Source organism: Ascaphus truei, chromosome 8 (genome assembly GCF_040206685.1).
Source record: "Ascaphus truei isolate aAscTru1 chromosome 8, aAscTru1.hap1, whole genome shotgun sequence".
In the NCBI taxonomy this organism is placed as follows: Eukaryota; Metazoa; Chordata; class Amphibia; order Anura; family Ascaphidae; genus Ascaphus; species Ascaphus truei.
The window spans coordinates 9,557,405-9,576,584 of NC_134490.1; the positions used below are offsets into that span (position 1 = coordinate 9,557,405).

Sequence of the window (19,180 nt, forward strand, 5' to 3'; positions counted from 1 at the left end):
CACCCCTGCAATAAAACATGAGACATGCACAAGTGGGAAAGATAAGTACATTGAGACTAAACCTTTGAGACTAACTAGATTGGTCTAATATGCCAAAAATTTCTATCGGTGACATTATTGTTCTGTGTTGCAGTTTTCTGATTCACCCCTCAACTGGAATCATTTACACGCAGCCCTGGGCCTCCCTGGATGCAGAAGTCAACTCTAAATATAATTTTTATGTCAAGGCCGAGGACACAGAAGGAAAATACAGCTTGGCTGAGGTGTTCGTCACTGTTCTGGACATCAATGACCACTGTCCAGAGTTTAATGAGAATATTCAGGAAAGGACCATGATCATTGGCCTGCCAGTAAAGATTGAGGTAACTAATATATCTCGAGCAGTAATAGATTATTGGTATGCATCATGTTCAGAAACAGATGGGGGAAGGGGCTGTTATAAAAGAGATGTTTATTATTTTGTACCTAATTCAATGTCATTTTTAAATAGAACTACCTATATTTGTTATGCTATAAATATACAAAATAATACATTTCAAATGGATGCCTGTGTTGACAGACACAATCTTTTGTACCTAAGGAATTGGGCAATAGATATACTTACCTGAGGTTACTTATGGCTACCATTGGGTATAAAACTAGGATCTCACTCTTCAAAGAAAAGTATAGTGTGAATACAACACTCAATCCCAAGAGGCTTCAGGTTCTATTTTCTTCTTCAGGGCTCAATAAACATCTAGAATAGAAGTTACATGTCTAATGAATTCAAGATGGAAAAGTTGACCGTTTATTCATTAACGTTCACATCGACTTTCAGCAGAAACTTGAATATGAGAAATTCGGACAAATGATTTTAGATCCATGTTTGGAATGAAAATACCATTCAATTCTCATTGTCTACTCTAGGCAACAGACCAGGATGCGGAGGAACCAAATAACATTGTGGACTATGCCATTATGCAAGCGGATCCAGACAACATCTTTGACATTGATCAATGCACCGGGGAGATCAAGCTTAAGTCTTACATCAAGTCCCTAGATATTATCCAGAACATTACACACAGCAAAGACTGCAAGTGGTCAGTGGTGGTCCAGGCGAAAGACAGAGGTTCTCCTTCCTTCAGTACAACCGCTGTAGTCAAGATTGATGTTACTGAAGAGGTAGGGTTATGCAGGGTTTGTGATTATTTGTGATTATGCTCGGTATATTTTGCATCCCTAAATAATATATCTTCCTATATAGTTAGCCACTTGAGAAGTGTACATTTATTGTAGGTGTTGATACCTTTTAGTGAAGTAACTTTTTCATGGAAGAGATTATAGTGTTTGGATATTTTTAAGTTTCTAAAATACTTCGCTCTTGGTAATTTACACAAATCCTCTCACCCCTCCAAGACACTCTGCAGAGTAGATCTGCAAACCTACTGTACATACAGTAATTCCTTTGGATATATATGCTTCTTCATCTTTATACTGTACCGCTGCAGTACACTTGGAGAAGAGACCTGTGAGGTTTTGCTGGTCCACTAGAAGGTATCAAAACCATATTTTATTGATGGATTTAATTCACAAATGGCAAAGTCAATGGGAATGATCATCCATTTTATATTACAATAAATGATATTTTAAGTTGTTTTAGATTTTCTTTTAGACTTTTTTGTAATTATTATAGTTGTTATTGTTTCCAGTTGTCTGACAGTAGAAGAGGGGTGGGCAAAATATGGCTCACGGGTCACATCAGGCCTGCTAAATTACCCTATTCTGCCCACCACAAGTACGGCCCCCTCTTTCTCCACACCCCGTCCCGAGGCCCTACCTGTGGGGTGGAGTGAGCCCTCCCAGGTGTTCCTAACACGGACTCACCAGAAGTCTGACCCATCTTCCGCAATCAGGGGGAGGAGGATTAAAAGAGAAGGGGGGAGGAGAGTGAGAAAGAAGGGGGGGAGTTAGAGAAAGGAGAGGTGAGTGAGTGAGTGAGTGAGTGAAAGGGAGGAGAGAGTGAGGAGAGTGAGTGAGGGAAAGGGAGCAGGAGAGATTGATGTGCGTTAGAGAGAAAGAAAAGGGAATAAGAGAGGAAGGGGGGGCATGTAGAGGAGATGCAGTTGAGAAGAAGGGTATGTAGGGGAGAACAGACGACAGAGAAGCCCAATGCTACATCCAACATGACAGAAATACACAGTAAAATACTTATATATTCTCTTGAAATAGGGTCATTTAGTTGAGCTTGCTGGGGTTCTGTGTTATGCAGGGGAGAAGCCAGAGAGGGGGGGAGCATATGCAGGACAAGCTGGAGATGAGCATGTGGGGGAGAATATGGTCAAGAGGGGAGCATTTGGGGGACAAGATGGTCAGGAGCATGTGGGGGGAACCAGGAGAGCAGAGGAACATGTGGGGTATAAGATCGTGAGTATGGGAGTATGTGGGGAGAAGTTCGTGAGGAGGGGAGCATGTGATGAGAAGCTCGTGAGGAGGGGAGCATGTAATGAGAAGCTGGTGAGGAGGGTAGTGTGGGGGGAGAAGCTGGTGAGGAGGGGTGCATGTGGGGGGAAAAACTGGAGAGGAGCATGTGGAGGAAGAAGCTGGTAAGGACCTACATTATGTATGTGACCCGCAAAGCTTACCAAAGCTTGTGAAGTGGCCCGCCAGCCAAAATAATTGCTCACCCTTGCCGTAGAATGTATCATATTTGTTGCTCAGAATCTTCAGCAAATGACTGTAGTTATGCTTTAGTACCAAGGGTAAGAGTATGCAATCCACAAAACTTGTATTGACTCCTGGTCTTTCTTTTGCTTCTAACCTCTCTATTGCCAGAGAGGCGAGTGATGTTTCTTGGCTCCTATAACAGGGAAGTGGTTAAGTAGAAAACTCTACACTGTTGACACTTTACAAATCCATTTTGTCTCCCTATCCCCTCAGCTATTTTGTTATTCCCCGCCCCTCACTGCATATCAATGTTAAATGATCTTATGTTTGACATTTCCAGATCAGATCACGGGTAAAGTCCTATGTTTTGGGTCTCAGGAAGCGGCCCTGGACGATATTTGGGATTTGGATGAGTACCGTCCTTTCCAGCATTTCTATAACTTTGGTGATATCCACCATCATGTATTGGAAAAGTGTGAAAAGATCAAAAGTTCACCCTAAACGGAGAGTCCGAAAAATTATAAGGGGACCACCAAAGCAACCCTTTCACTAAATTACTATAGGCACATGTATTTCTCCTTAATATGCCAAAGAAACCCATCTTAAATTAACATTATTTCATACCACTCCAAACATGCAAAGTACTGTATTTTGGATATGTTTTTAAAAGAGTAATGTCTGTAAAAGAGTACTAGAAAACAGAATGTAAATACAGAATTCATAGCAACATAAAATAGTGCATAAAATGCATTTTAATTAGTATACTGTAGCTGTTTAATTGTATCAATTAATTGCTTTGTGTTTCTCACCTTACTCTGTGAATCTTACAATTGATGTTGTTGTTTTAATAATAATAATTACTATTATTATTATTATTTATTTTATGAAAGCCATGAATATTGCTCTTTATAGTAAATGCAACATTAAATATAAAATGCAGGGAAATACGGCACTGGGGTAATGGCAATTTGCGTACAAGTAAAACTGGGGGAGTAAGCCTTTCCCAAAATAAGCTTCCAACCTAAGAAAATACACGTATTCTTTTGTAACTTCTGTGTTATTTATTAAATATAACACTTATTAATATGTGCTCATTCGAATTTCAGAAAGTCACATAGAGTACAATAATGGGAACAACCAAATCTAACCACTATAAGCAGGGGTAGCCAACTCCAGTCCTCAAGGGCCACCCACAGGTCAGATTTTCAGGATATATCTCTGCTTTAGCACAGGTGGCTCAGTCTTTGACTGAGCCACTGATTGAGCCCCCTGTGCTGAAGCAGGGGTATCCTGATAACCTGACCTGTGGGTGGCCCTTGAGGACTGGAGTTGGCTGTCCATGCGTTAGATCAACAGGGAGACAAATATGGTGTGCTCCCAGGTTTCCATGTTTCAGGCAAATAGAATGGCAGACATACAGTACAGGTCGGAGGAATCTGTGTCACGTGTTCTCTTTGTACTCTTTTACAGACTCTTCTTCACAAAGGGCCTATGGCTGCCTTTTTGATGCAAAGTAAAGATAATCCCATGAAAGCCCTAGGAGTCCTAGCGGGTGTCATGGCAATTATGGTGGTCATTACAGTCTTCATCTCCACTGCCATGTTTTGGCGCAATAAAAAGTCCAATAAGGTTATGCCACTGAGGAGGATCATTAAGAGAAGACGAACGGACCACCCTCCCAGAACTGCCAGGACAGAGTGGTTGAAGTTCAAGAGATCCAATGGATCTGCCGATAAATTTACCATACAGGAGATGGAAGCCAATCTTGAGAATGAAAATGGCAACAACAACATCCAGGTTACCCCACTTCCACCTAATGCCCCCACCCCTCCTCCACCTCCAAGTCTAATGCCAAGGGTTGGTAAGGCAGAGTGGCGCCTGACAACGGTTTCAGGGTCATTGACTCCTAGGATCATAGATGAGCAGATGAAGGAGAAGGTTCCCAGTGCCAGCGCCGCCCTGGTGTCTGAACTCAAACAGATGTTGGAGAAAAAGAAGGCAGGAAGCTCAACGTCTTTCTACTAGTTCATCCAATGTAGAGTGGGGTGAAAAGTCCTTCATGTGGAACACAGCAGTTCAATAAGTTACACCAAGATTCTGCATGAATTCACTTTCTCCGAAGGATGCAGGGGCCACAGTTGAGCAACTTTATCAATCGTAGTTCATGAAATGTAAATATTTTTAGAAGCACAGAGTGTGACATTTTATAACATACCTGTATCTGGTCCACTTAAGAACATCCGTTTCAAGTTTTCCCTTGCAAACATGCACAATATATTAAATGTAATATAAACATGTGTACTATCACACACATTATGTAAACTTAGCATTATTATTTTTTGCCTGCTACTTGGACACCCATTTCCCATAAAGATAACATCAGGTTGTTCTCCTCTGGTGACTTAGTTGTGTACTGTAGAATATTATGACAGTATAAGGAGAGCTGCTGTGTTGTGTGGAGATGGTGCTGTGTTTTGACTGTACTTTCTTACAGTGTCTAACATGCATGAGACGGGGACCAAACTGTACATAGAATACTGCGATTGGAGACATTATTACTGTACTTTGTCCAATATGCAGCTTTCCTTATAAATTAGATGAGGAAAGGCTATGCATTACACAAAGAATGATCACACTGTCTGTTTTGATTGCAACCAAAGCAGTCAGTTAAAGAACACACACACTTACTTTATGTCACTGACAGGCTACATAATATTCACAAAATCAGCTTGGAATATAAACCCTGCTGGCTCACAATCCCATATTCCAGCAATGGTATAATAGCAATAACATGTTATTCTTATATGGCATTGCACTGTAAGAAGTGGGGGCAAACACGTTCCTTACCACAGGGAGATAAAGCGACTTGCTTACGGTTACAAGTAGTTGACTGGATTTGTTTTGGGTTCAGTGACCTCACTACGGTTCTACTTTTTCTCCCATTGAGAGCACTTCCAGGACACAAAAGTAGCACAAGTCCCTTACATGTGAGGGAAATATTCCTCACGTATAGATTGTTCTGGGAAATAATAAATAATGTTCTTCTCATTCATCATAGACCAAGCCAAATTCTGAACTTGAATTGCAATGAAACATAGATGCAGAAGCCCCGGGACTGGCCCCTAAACAGCTACTTGCTTTCCTGCACAACAGGAGATACTATTAATAACAACTTTATTTCATATACTGTAGCGCTTTTCTCCCAATGGGACTTAAAGCGCTTCATAATTAAAGTATAGCGCCCGGTACGCAGCACATTGGTAATGTTTCAGGCACAGTCCCTGCCCAGGTGAGCTTACAATCTATGTTTCTGGTGCCTGAGGCACAGGGACAGAAAGTGACTTGTCCATGGTCACAAGGAGCTGACACGGGGAATTGAACCAGGCTCCCCTGCTTCCCACTCTGTGTCCTTGTTTAGAGAGTCTGTGTCTTTCCTCGCTGAGCCTCCTTCAGCTCTTTACTGCAAAACAAAATTCTTCTTTCTTTTGTATAGAATAGAAACGCAGTGTTAGGCTGCGTCCACAGAAGGACAAGCCGTGCTGAGCCGTGCGAACGCTCCGCGCTGAGCCCCTGCATCCTCAATGAGGATGTCTTTAGAGGGAGCTCACACGAGCATCCGCAGGCGTGCTGAGGAGTTGGATTTTTCAGCCAACAGCCAAGCTGTTTTTCAGTGCGCTGTCGGCTGAAAACATCCAATCAGCGCGAAGCAGCGTCAACGTCATGGCGCCGTGACGTCGGCGCCGTGACGTTGACGTCAGTGCGTCGTGGGCGATTGGCCCAGCGATGTCACTACCCCACCTCCCACCACCTCCCCCCCGCCTACCGATCGCGCCCGCTGGCTCACTTGCATGTACATGAAATCGCACAGCTTCAGCAGGCGAGCCTCAGCGTCAGCGCTGTTCAGCACAGCTCCCCCGCTGTTCAGCACAGCTCCCCCCCCACTATGGCCCCAGCCTTAAAGTTGAATTCTCTTCTCTCTTTTTACTCTCACATGGAAATATAAGTGAGGACTCTTCTCTTTCCTTGCACCACATTTCATTATGATCAATACTATTATTATTATTTGCTTTTGCCATGTATGCTGACCACATTCGGAAAGATCATTTTTTGTGCTTTCGAACTTGAACGGCAGTCATTAAACATTAGGTTATGTATATATGTACAGTATATCTTTAATTATATAGAGCCATCCATGTACATAGCACCATGTACAGCAGTAACACGGGACATTATAGGAATAAGCGCTTCAGACTTAAACATAACATTAGGAATAGGAGTCCCTGCCCCAAAGAGCTTACAATCTATGTGATAAGTAGGGAGAACTTACAGAGACAATAGGGAGGGTATTATGGTAACTGCGTCTGCAGGGGTCACAATAAATGCATATGAGATGTATAGTATCGGCCAACAGAACTACCCATATGCTTTGTTAAGGAGGTGGGTTTTAAGATGGATCTTAAAGGTGGATAGAGAGGGTGCTAGTCGGATATTGAGGGGAAGGGCATTCCAGAGGTGTGGGGCAGTAAGTGCAAGGATTTAAGTGGGAGAGGGTTTTTAGCTACAAAAGGGATAGACAAATATGTTGAATGCTAAAAAAAATTCAAACCTTGCTAAAATTGTCCTCTGTACGTGTGAAGGTCGTTATGAGAGTTCATACATAGGATAATAATTATTATTATTATTATGTGAAGGTCGTTATGAGAGCTCATACATGCATAGCTTGTTGTTTGAAATACAGTACATTTTTACACAAACACCTGTGCTGCATGAAAACCATTTTTGGTTGATACATAGCAGTTTCATTCTGCAATAGCAAGACTTTCTAGGGTTAATTCCAGGATCAACTTGGCAGATGATTTTGACATATATTCTACGCTATTTTGGCACACAGATACTTGCTTTTTTTAGTGCACCAAACGCGTTTCTGTGCGACAAAATATTCCACGCAAACCATTTTTGACGCGTAAGGAGCACACAGGCAAAAATACGGTTAGTAAATAGGCGCAAGCGGGCGCAACTAAATTCAAGATTTTTAGTCAAAAATACCCTTTGCGGCGCTTAGTACGTCTGCTCCTAAGAGTTAGGAGAGGATTGTATTGGTGCAATATTGTAATGGGATATACTGTACTGTATCAAAGAGTCTATGGGGGATATATATCAAGGTACAAGTGGTGCAGTTATGGTTTGAAAAATATGTACCATAAGCCTCAATTAAACAAATCCCACTGAAATCAATAGGATTTTGACTCTGGTACATCTGGTGCCATAACTGTCACACCTTTTCTGTTTCATTAGCTTCATTAACCATTGTGCCTATCTCTCTCTCTCTCTCTCTCTCTCTCTCTCTCTCTCTCTCTCTCTCTCTCTCTCTCTCTCTCTCTCTCTCTCTCTCTCTCTCTCTCTCTCTCTCTCTCTCTCTCTCTCTCTCTCTCTCTCTCTCTCTCTCTCTCTCTCTCTCTCTCTCTCTCTCTCTCTCTCTCTCTCTCTCTCTCTCTCTCCTTCCTTGCTCTGATATTTTGGGTTTAAATACCAAAAAACTGGAGCAATCAGGGGCTCAGTCAAAGAGCTGTGCTGAAGCAGGGATATCCTGAAAACCTGGCCTGTTGGTGGCCCTTAAGGACTGGAGTTGGCCACCCCTCATCTTCATGGTATCCCCCTTTTGTTCTCTTTTTTTCCTAAACTTTAAATAATAAAATGAATGTGTGTTTTCAAGATATTTGGAATAATTATGCAACTTTCGTATTTTACATGGTATTATAGACCAGGAGATATTAGCTATTTTAATTGTTATCTGGCTTTATAAATAATAATAATAATAATAATAGCTTGTATTTATAGCACCTTTCAATTTGAAAGCGCTTTATGCTTGTCTGTTGGAAGTACAGTGTTTATGCAGTGGTTCAGCACACGTCTGGAGTGCAGGACATCCCCAAAAAGGAAAGAGACAGCAATGTTACATATTGTTACTTACTGACCTGTTCAATGCTACAAATGAGAAATTTGCCTTTCAGGGCTTCCCAGTGTTGATTTACAGTATTTTATATGTTGTTAGGGGTATTACTGGAGTTTATCATATAGAGAAAATCGAACTCGTTAACCTGAATTACACACACACTTTATAATCTTCAGTGTTACAAGAGCACACGTGCATGGCCATGTAATAAGCAGCTTTTCTAGTGTTTGCAAATACACAGCTGAAAGAGTGAGATTACATTAAGTACAAGAAAATAAGACAAATATATCAAATAAATTGGTCCAATTTTCTCTTCCCAATGAAATAAGCTGTCATGTATTTAAGAATGTGTTTTTTTTAATCAATAAAACTTAATAAATATTGTGAAATTACAAAGCATCTGATTTCAATATTTTTCTAGCTAAGAATTGTAATGTAAGATAGCTAATAATGTGTTATCTTATTAACCCTCAGGACAAAGGGGGAAAAAAGCGCCCTAATTATAGTTAATTATTGAGTGCACATAATTCTCAGTTTTTAAAGGTCCCGGGTGTACATATTGTCATTCGATTACTGTAAGGTCCTTTTTTTTAAATAATTTAGATGCAGTTTACTTCATGTGTATTACTATTAAAAATGGCACAGACATCATATACATAGAGAATACAGTATATAAAAAAAATTCAGTATATAAAAAAAATTCAACTAACATCAAAAGAAAGGGATTAATCTGTCTGGATTTATAGTTAGAGATGTCTCTCTGCCTCTGCCTCTCTCTGCCCCTCGGTCGGTCTCTCTCTCTCTCTCTCTCGCCCTCTGTCTCTCTCTTTCTCTCTCTTTCTCTCTCTTTCTCTCTCTCTCTCTGTCTCTCTGACCCTCTGCCTCTCTCTGCCTCTCTCTGCCTCTCTGTCTCTCTGTCTCTCTGGCCCTCTGCCCTCTGTCTCTCTCTGCCTCTCTCTCTCTCACTGTCTCTCTCTCACTGTCTCTCTGGCCCCTGTCTCTGCCTCTCCGTCTCTCTGCCTCTCCGTATCTGTCTCTGTCTCTGTCTCTCTCTCTCTCTAGCTGTCTCTATCTTGCTGTCTCTTTGTCTCTCTGGCCCTCTGTGTCTGTCTCTGATTCTGTCTATCTGGCCCTCTGCGTCTCTGCCTCTCTGTCTCTCTCTCTCAGGCCCTCTATCTATCTCTGCCTCTCTGTCTGTTTCTGTATCTCTGTTTCTGCATATCTGTTTCTCTCTCTCCCTGTTTCCCTCCTCCATTCAGCAAAGACACCTTCTTCAGGCTGGGTGGGAGTTAGGCTCATTCATTTAGAATGTGCTGTGACACATCCCACTTGTTCAAGAATAAAAAAGAGCAACTTTTACATGGTCTGCAAACTTGGGCGTAAGCTGTGCACATCTCCACTTTACAGTAATGTTTCATACTAAAACACGTGGGGTTTGATCTCTTTGAAATGGATGCTGTATGCATTTCTCAGTAGAAATGTATTAGGGCAGTGTGGGCAGAGGTTGGGGGCAGTGTGGGCAGAGGTTGGCACGGAGGCTGGGACAAAGCAAAGAGCGGGGTAGAGATGGTGGTGCAGAGAGAGAGAGAGAGAACAACATATTGAATGAATTATAATTTAATTATTATATGATATTTCTAGTCTTGTATAGGACAGTATAATTAGGGACATGTCACCTGTCTCAGTTTATCAGTTCCAGACCATTTCCATTTGGCTTTGGTTACCTGGGTATTGATTGTATTATTACTTTACCACCACCGGCCCTTTCTCCTCTTTACCAGTATGTACCAGTCAATCAGTTCCAATTGGGTAGGAGAAAAACTAAAAAACACCCCAACTGCTGGTTGGAACTTGAAGGGCAGAGCTCATCGTTTTAAGGGACACAGCTTGCGGGCCTGGTGGGGGAGATGGGGATCTAGGAGTTAGATTGCTGGGTAGGAGAAGCTAGTGATGAGGAGGGGGAGATAAGACGCCAGGGAGGAGTGGGGAGGAAATGCAGGCAGCGTATTTCCTCAGAGTCTGAAGTAAAAAAACGATGTGTTCCCTCATTTCTGCCTTGGGTGTGGGAGCTGGGGGGTGATTCTTAACTACTGAGGTTCAGGGGGGCTCGGATTTTGCCCACCAAACTCGCCCATCTCTAGTAATTTTGCCACTTAGTACATGATCACACAATTCTATTACTACTAGACATGACACCCCAAAAGAATAATGTAACATGTCGTATTAGAAGAACAGAAAAGCTCTTAAATGTCTTTCATGTTGGTCTGATGGAAGGTATCATAGCCTGCACACATACTTAGTTCATACTAGATAAAAAGAACACACGCTATAGAACCAAATAGCTGCTATTTATTTGTTTATAAGAAAATATGTACAAATATCATTGCAAAAAGTAAATTAAAAAGTTCTCACAAATCTCCACATGAATGTAATAATGATTGCTTCCTGAAAGAAATATATATATTACACACCAGCAGATACACCCAAACACGTTGGTATGAAGAGGAAGACACAGCATTGCATGGAAGTGATCAAGTGGAATATTGTATTGTACATCCAAATATAGAATTAACATTAAAAAGCTGGAAGAATGTTATGTGTGAGAAATCAAGCTATTAAAACCTGTTCCCGGACCATTACCAATAACCCGTCATTCCTTTTCTATTTGTTTTATGGTTTTTTTCTTCCTATTTTGCTTAATTATAGTTTATGCCATTAGATCAAATGTATGATGTCATCAATGATGCCGAATTATGGGTCACAGGTTTATAAATGTGAATATCGAGCCTTTTGATAATTTCCTATATCACCAATAATTTTGCTTTAACAAAGTTTCTCTAGTGAATTTCCTTTACTTTGTATATTTTATTTAAAAACACTTTTATTTGCAAACTACATTATACTACGCACTCATTGGCGTGCTAATCATAATATTTCTATTTAATACATGTTTTCACATCCATGAAAGTGTTAGAAAGTCAGACATTTAAAAAGCTGCTATGTGCCTATTTATATGCTTTTCTGCCTAATTTCCAACCCAAATGTGTCACGATTGGCTAGAAAACTTCACACCAAATCTCGCACGTAATGATACAAGGGTACCACATATTCATTTTATTTGGCTCCATGTGCAGAGCTGTGTGTATCTTTCTGTCTGTATAAAGAGCTGTGTGTATTTTGTGTCTATATACAGATGTGTGTGTCTATATACAGAGCTCTGTATCTATATATGCAGAGCTGTGTGTATCTGTCTGTATAAATAGCTGTGTGTATTCTGTGTCTATATGCAGAGCTGTATGTATCTGTCTGTATACAGTATAGAGCTGTGTGTGTCTATACAGTATGTGCAGAACTGTGCGTGTATGTATATATGGAGAGCCAGGACCGCCAACAGGGGGGCAACAGCTAGGACTCCTTTCCTGGCCCGGTGAATAAAGGGGCCCAGGCCCCCTGCCGGCAAACCTAACATGTGGCCAGATCCCCAGAGAGGGGCTGCTAGAGGGTGTATGTGGAGGTCTTCACAGGCCTCTAGAGGCCCCCTCAATTCTCAAAGGCAGCAGGTAGGCTCACTCCGCCCCTCTCTCTTCTTCCACCCCTCAATCCCTCTCTCGTTCTCCCTTCATTCCTTCTCTACCCTTCCATCCTCTTCCCTCTCTTTCCCCTTCCCTCCCTCTCCTTCCCTCCCTCTCTCCTCCTCAATCCCCCTCACTCTTTCCTTCCTCTCCTCACCTCCTCTCTCTCCTTCCCCTCCAATCCGTTTGTTTTTCTTTCCTCCCCTCAACCCCCTCTTTCCCCCTTTTCTTTCTCCCTCTCTTTCCCTCCTTCCCTCTCTCTCCCCACTCTATCTCTCCCCCACCCGCTCATCTTCTCCCTCTCTTTCCTTTCTCACCTTCTCGCCCCCTCTCCCGTTCTTGCCTTTCTCTGCCTCCCCTCACTTTCCTCTTCTTTTCCCCTCTTCCCCCCTCTCTCCTCTCTTCCCCATCCCCTCTCCTCTCTCTTTCATCTCCCCCCCTTCTCCCACCCCCTCTATTTTTGGGGGTGGAGAAGCTGTTCTTTTAATTTGTCCTGGGCCCCAAGATTTGTGTTGGCGGCCCTCTGCAGAGCTGTGTGTATGTATACAGGGCTGTGTGTGTATGCTGTATCTACAGTATGCAGAGCTGTGTATCTCTTTCTGTGTCTGTATACAGAGCCTTGGGGATTAGCCTGGAGGTATAAGTGGTAGGTGTTATGATCCTGGAGATCTCCACCCATCCCTCCCTACTTTCTTCGTCCTGGTCCCTAGTTTCTAACTGTATAGACTAATTTGATTGGTAACTAAGCGAGACACTATAGGTAGGTCTTGCTAGAGTTATGAGATATAGGGAGGACTATTCTGATTGGTTGGTTTTGTCAGCTTATTTTATAGAATTATTATCACCCATGGAAAACCCAATAGAGATAATTAAATCAAAAACCTAAAATTTCTCAAAAACTATATTAAAAAACTGACAAAATACCCAAAGGCACTTCTACCTGGCAAGTCCCACATTCCATCGAAAACTCACAATAATATGTTTATCCACTTGTATCACTTTTTCACCTAATTTCTGTCAAATCCATATCACAGTCGGCTGGTTGAGTTTCCTCCGAGTTTGCCTGGACAACAAATGTACCAAATTTGGTGAAAATACATCAATCTGATAGCAAGATATGATGACTGTTTGTTTGATTTGTTTTGCGTCTTAATTTGATATAAAAAAAGTATTATACGGCCACTAATGTATAACTATTTTAGAGTATCTGCACTAAAATGATATATACAGTGTATATGTATATATAATATATATATATATTCAGTGCTTCCGTTTAAGGTAAATTACAGATAAGGGGCAGCCTCTTCGTTCAAAAATGGTCTCGAAAGTGTGAATCTCTGTTTTTAGGCATGTTTCTTTATGATTTGTTGCAAGCGACTATACCAAAGGGATTCATTTGTACCTGTACAGTCCTACCATGTACAGGGCATTATGCACTGTTAGTGCTATATCATTTATGAAAGTATTAAAGCTCTTGCAGAGGGTTGTGAATTTGGAAAGTGATGCAAGTGTTTGTCTTGTATATTCAGCATCATTTGGGGGACTTAAACTTTGATCAAAAATATATCCTATTCGAATTTGTTTATGTTAATAAAGTTCTGCTGGGTTTTTGTGGTCGGATTTCTGTTTGTTGAGCTTGTCTTCTGAACACCTCCGTCTCCGATTCTCCTCACTGCCTTCACGGTGACAAAGGACCTCATCACTGTTAGCCTGCAAGCTGTCAAAGGTGCTCTCCTTGGTGGCATCCTTCTTCAGGCTCTTCTGGGCCTTCCGCTTCCGTGGGCACACGCTCGAACACTTCTCCAAGCAGTTAAATCTAGTCTTGGTGGTGCATGCATACATCCCAGCAGGCACTGCCAGCACCATGGCACACACAATTACAATGATATGGATGAGCTTCTCCCTTTGTTCCATTTCACTGATGTCACTTCCTGTCATGAACACAATGCATTGGCCCTTCCTGGGAGGCTGGTTCTTCAACGTGATACACACTTCATATTTTGTGGCTGGTAACAAATCATTCACAGAGTAGGTGTAAATGCCAGGGCCAATGTAAATTACTTCCTTCTTGGTGTCCTCATATCTGCCAAAATAGATAGTGTACCATGTTTCCCCTGGGTTCTGCGTCACTGCAAACCATTCCAAGGCAATTCCATAAACCGTCTGCTTGGAAATCCTCACATCTATGAAGACATTCTCTTCTGATGATGACGAGGGAGGAAAAGAAGAGGAAAAGGATGTGGAGGAAGCTCCCAGTTTGGAAGACTGAACATTAAGAGTTATTGCACTGGACGAGTTTCCCAAGAAGTTTGTGGCTATACAGTTGTATATTCCCGCATCTGCAACATATACTATGGGGATCACCAATTCTGACCTTATCATTTCCTCATCAATAGGAGTGGTTGACACTAGGGGGGGAAAAAAGCAGATACATTTCAACATACATTTTAAATATATATATTAATATCAAGTAGGATTTTAGTGAGGTATGAAATGGGGCATACTATGTGTGCCACTCTATTACCAATTCCAAATGTGTCTGTGTACCTAACACTTCTGGATGTTTGTAAAAAAAAATCCAAGTAGGTTAACATATTGTCTGCTTGAAAGAATTACAGCTAGAGTTTTTCCTGATTAAATTGGGATTACTTGAGCTAGAATTTTCCCTAATATCAATTTAAATTGTGAGAGTTAACCCACAAATTTGAATGACTATGGAATTACTGTGTGCATTCAGTCTAAACTTCCTGGAGGTAACAGTACTGAAAATGATCATTTTGTCTTGTAAATATTTGTGCTATTAAAGACATGCACAGTTTATAACAATAGTTCTTTACCTTTCCTCAAAGAACCAGTCTACTATCTAAGCTGAAATAGCAGAGAACAGATGCTTCCTATACTTGTTGAATGATAAATCAAATTTGACCACACAATGACTAGGCTGTAATCTGTTCTTTATTGGGACTTCATCAGACCCCCACCAACATCATGTTAAATTCACCTCCGAGTTCCCAAGTACTTCTCACTCAATTTTACAGAGTTACAGTGAGTGATAACAGACACTAATACTTATGCACTAGACCACAGTAGCTAATAGCATATGCTTAATCCATTTAGCTGAATACCAAATAGCCAGGTTTAGGAGTAACCATGGTTTAGTGCAACTGTTCCCAAACCTTTTCTTGAGGTCCCTGAGCCAGACCAGGTTTCAGAGTAAACAACCACACAACATTCTATTCATATGTATAAATAGGTGCATTCACCTGCATGCAAGTGCATTGGTTATTCCTAAAACCTGCTGTGGCTTGTGGTTCTCAGTGAGGGGTTTGATAGGAGAGATTTTGCTCCCTCTGTAATTACTTCTTTCTGGAAAACATAACAGATTACTGTAACTCACCATTAAATGCTTTTATGATTTTTAGTCCGTAGGTCCACCATATTGAAGGTAGAGGGCTTGCTTTGACCAGACACTCCAATGTAGCATTCAGCCCCACCTGAACAGTAAGGTTGGAAACCACTATGGAGGTCATTGGTTTCATGCAGATATTTGGCTCCACCTCATGAAAGAACTTGCCTGCTTTTGAGTCTGGGCTAGAACAGATTAAATAGGAATTCATAAGTATAATTGGTGGACTGACGGATTTGACAAAATGGACAAAGCCCCTCAGACGACAGTCACACATCCATGGATTATCATGTAAAGCCAGCACTACATTGGGAAGAGTTTCCAGTCTTCCTTCTGACCCATGTGCTCTTTGGTATAGAGGCCAGTTCGAGAACACTTCTTTGGAGATGATGGTAAGCTGATTGAAGGATAAATCTAAGTAGGTCAGGTTCGCAAGAAACTTTAACGCATGCTCTGGAAGGACATCCAACCTGTTGTGCTTCAGATCCAAGATTTTCAAAGTGGGGGTGTCTTGAAATGCTGTCCATGGTACTGAACGCAGTTTGTTTCCCTGTAGTCTTAACTCTTTTAGAACCTTGACATATTCCAGACTTTTCAGGTGCATTACTGTGATGTTGTTAAAATTGAGCCATAGATATTCCAAGGCATGGACACCTTTAAATGACCCTCGAGACAATTCGGTCAGGTGGCATTTTTCTATTCTAACCTTGCGGATGTCTGACGGGATGTTTTCCGGTATTCTTTTGAGAGATGAGGACATGCACAGCAGACTCCTGTAAAGAAGGAAATACAATGGGATAAAAGGAATACAATTAACTGCCCCATTTCATTAGAAGCAGTGACTGCATTTAGCTTAGCAGTGGATCCACTAAGTGGAATGTTATATGACTGTACTTAACACCTTCCCTACCATTTTAACACTGATTTATTAATCAATGTAGATGTAATTGCTTTCAAATGTAGACCTAACCTATCCATCCAACTAACCATGGTAAAGTACTAAGTCAATAAAAGTTTATATGAAACAAATAAACTTTTGGACTCTCCTGTGGCTACTATAAGGCTTTGCGTATTATTTGTCTCTTCCAATTTTTACAACTTTTCTTTAATGATTTCTCAAGCACACGTCTTGCCCTTAAACATATCTACAAGATAAATTCTTAGATACTGTTAGTGATCATGTCAACATTCTAAATACAGCGGCTCTTACGTACTAAGGCCATTTTGGGGGTAAATGGTGTTATTATTGTGTTGCGCCTTTTTGCGTCAATGTGTCAGCTTGTGTTTTGGGGAGTGTCAAATGAAGGAGTTATGGAGGCGTTACATGCACAGATTATAATGAGATGCTTCCAATTGTGCGTCTCTGTGCGTCACATCGCTTTTCAAGCTGCGTAAAATAAATCTGCCAGGTCTCGGGTGATATTAACTTTTTTGCTTAACAATCTGCGATATATGTGAGAAAATGCAGCATTACGTTTGGAATGGATGACACCATTTTGAAGCCAAAAACAAGACTTTCTGTGCATTGAAACATTGGCTCCAATGTGCAGTAAACATTGAATAATTAACCAGTATTATTCACATTAAATTAAAATGGGAATAATGAGCAATTGACAATGTGACATTTCTGTTTACAAAATAACGAGACTAAAACCTGGCAGCTAATAGAAGTTTTAAAGGATAGACATAAAACTGCATGAGCTAAAATTAATTAGGTTGAAAAGATGTTTAGCAAACGCTAAAACTAGAAATCAAATCAACTTGAATATCGGTAAGCAAAATAAGAAGCCCTTCCTAATGGCTTGAAATGAAAAATATCATATACGTTTTAGTAGCATTTATATTTTTCATTCTTATAAATAGAAATGTTGTCACATGTTCATCTGTATTAATGTCAGCCAATGACATTCTTAGCATCCCTAATATCACTGAGTTTCCCATAGGGTACCAGTGTGCCAAGTGACATTTCTCATAAGGGAAAATAACAACAACGCACATATGGGTAACATCAGTGGGGATAAATGAATCTAAGCAGGGAGGCAGAATGCTCAGTAATTGTTATTATTAATTGTGCTTGGATCACAGTAGAGTTTCCCCTACGACTTACAGTCCTGAGTTGCTTACTAAATTAACCATAGCATAATCCTTCAATAAATCCCACATAATTAATAGATATACTGCAGCATTACTATTTTTTTGACTGACATAAGCTAATAAATGGTATGGTATTTTGTGTTATCAATATCTTTACTAATCAGAAATAGATGGTTATTTCCAGTGGTTGACAAATCACCAAAAAATCTACTCGCCACAAAAAAACATCTACTCGCCACCAAGTACCAAACGTGTGCTGCTTGGGCCAATATTTACTCGCCCGGGGGTTAAATCCACTCGCCCGGGGCGAGCAAATGTATAGGTTTGTCGAACACTGGTTATTTCAACTAATAACCACACTTAGTCAATGAAACCAAAACTTTGCTCAATAATTTCATAGTATATAAATAGAGTGGCCTTAAATAAGGATTTTAAAAAAAAAGATGTGGTTATAGGTGTGCCAATTAAAAGTGCATTCCATAAGTAACGGAGCGATAAATTGTAAAGAATTAAAAGATAACAAGTTATTGAAACCACAGAGAATAGGAGATAAGAAGGAATGTAATCACATACAACCAAATGGGTCAAGCATTTTACTGAAAATGTTCCCATTTAAAGTAATTAGTAAATCAACAGCAGTGGTAACACATTCCTCCATCTACATACTATAAACCCACTACTAAGAAATGCTACATACCTCCCAAAAGTATCATTTGAGCATGAGCACCCTGTCACACAAGATGAATAGACCAGGCCAAGCTTGATGAAGAGAAGGACCAACAGAAGAAGGTGCCCAGAGACATCCATACTCCTCTTTTGGTGAATGCAGTTCCTATATTCTGCAAGACATGCAAACAGCTTCCAAATAGCAAATCCTATTAGCAGTAATCCTCCTTGACGCAGTACTAAAGGTTGTTGAAGCCAATGTAACGGTGTTTCCCCCACCCACTGGGAGATTTGACCATTACCACTGTGTATGGTGCATATACCTGCTGGCAACAGGAGGGCTGAGTCGTCCGCTGGTGGTAGTGGGGACACAGGACTAGGCTTCTGGGGTTCATACCCTACATGTCTCTTTAGCAGTGCAGCGCCTCCATCTGCCGTAGGCTCCAGGGAACTGAAGGTGATCTCCCATGGTAGAACTATTACCTCTCCCCTCAGTAAGGTCATGCACCAGGCAGGAGGTATAACAACAGGAACGGTTTATTATCTCTTCTGTACAGCACAGTAACAAGGCAGGGTTCTACCCGATGCAGTACTTCTCAGCTACCACTGAAGGATGGTCCCTGGACCATCACTACAGGCCAAGGGCACTTGCAGATGTCCTAGATCTTCCCTGCCTCCCTAGCAGAGGCAGAGGTATGGTCCACACTCACTCTCCCCCGGAGGGAAGAGGACTGGAGAAGGCCCAATACTCAGCCTCTCCATTGTGTGACCTGCCTTCCTCAAGTGGGGGAAGACACTAACGAATTTGGGGTGGCACTGCCCTTAAGTACAACCAGGAAGAGGGCT

At 41.2% G+C, this 19,180-nt stretch overlaps 2 protein-coding genes across 4 annotated transcripts in view; one reads left to right on the forward strand and one right to left on the reverse strand.

Moving 5' to 3' along the window:
* CDHR1 (cadherin related family member 1) overlaps window positions 1-8,013 on the forward strand; it is a 46,321-nt gene extending 38,308 nt beyond the window's left edge. For 2 of the 3 annotated variants that reach the window (XM_075610464.1, XM_075610463.1), the window contains 3 exons: window positions 134-362; window positions 907-1,161; window positions 4,114-8,013. In XM_075610464.1, the coding sequence (XP_075466579.1) occupies window positions 134-362; window positions 907-1,161; window positions 4,114-4,668 (1,039 nt within the window). In that variant the 3' untranslated portion in view covers window positions 4,669-8,013. Of the gene's footprint in view, window positions 1-133; window positions 363-906; window positions 1,162-2,983; window positions 3,819-4,113 lie in introns of those variants that run through there. The other variant, XM_075610465.1, reaches the window with a different exon arrangement.
* Window positions 8,014-12,305: 4,292 nt separating this feature from the next.
* Window positions 12,306-18,523, reverse strand: LRIT2 (leucine rich repeat, Ig-like and transmembrane domains 2). The gene is made up of 3 exons (XM_075610466.1): window positions 18,366-18,523; window positions 15,566-16,347; window positions 12,306-14,576 (listed from the first exon to the last, which is right to left on the reverse strand). The coding sequence occupies exons 1-3, from the start codon at window positions 18,473-18,475 to the stop codon at window positions 13,756-13,758; spliced, it is 1,713 nt and encodes a 570-aa protein (XP_075466581.1). The 5' UTR covers window positions 18,476-18,523; the 3' UTR covers window positions 12,306-13,755.
* Between the last annotated feature and the right edge of the window lie 657 nt (window positions 18,524-19,180).

Bases quoted from the DNA above. Each gene is read 5' to 3' on its own strand.
- LRIT2 (XM_075610466.1), bottom strand. From the start codon at position 18,475: ATGGATGTCTCTGGGCACCTTCTTCTGTTGGTCCTTCTCTTCATCAAG. The intron at 16,348-18,365 runs GTATGTAGCATT...CCTTCTTTACAG, and splicing joins TCAAATGATACTTTTGGGAG to GAGTCTGCTGTGCATGTCCT. The intron at 14,577-15,565 runs GTGAGTTACAGT...TTCCCCCCCTAG, and splicing joins AATCATAAAAGCATTTAATG to TGTCAACCACTCCTATTGAT.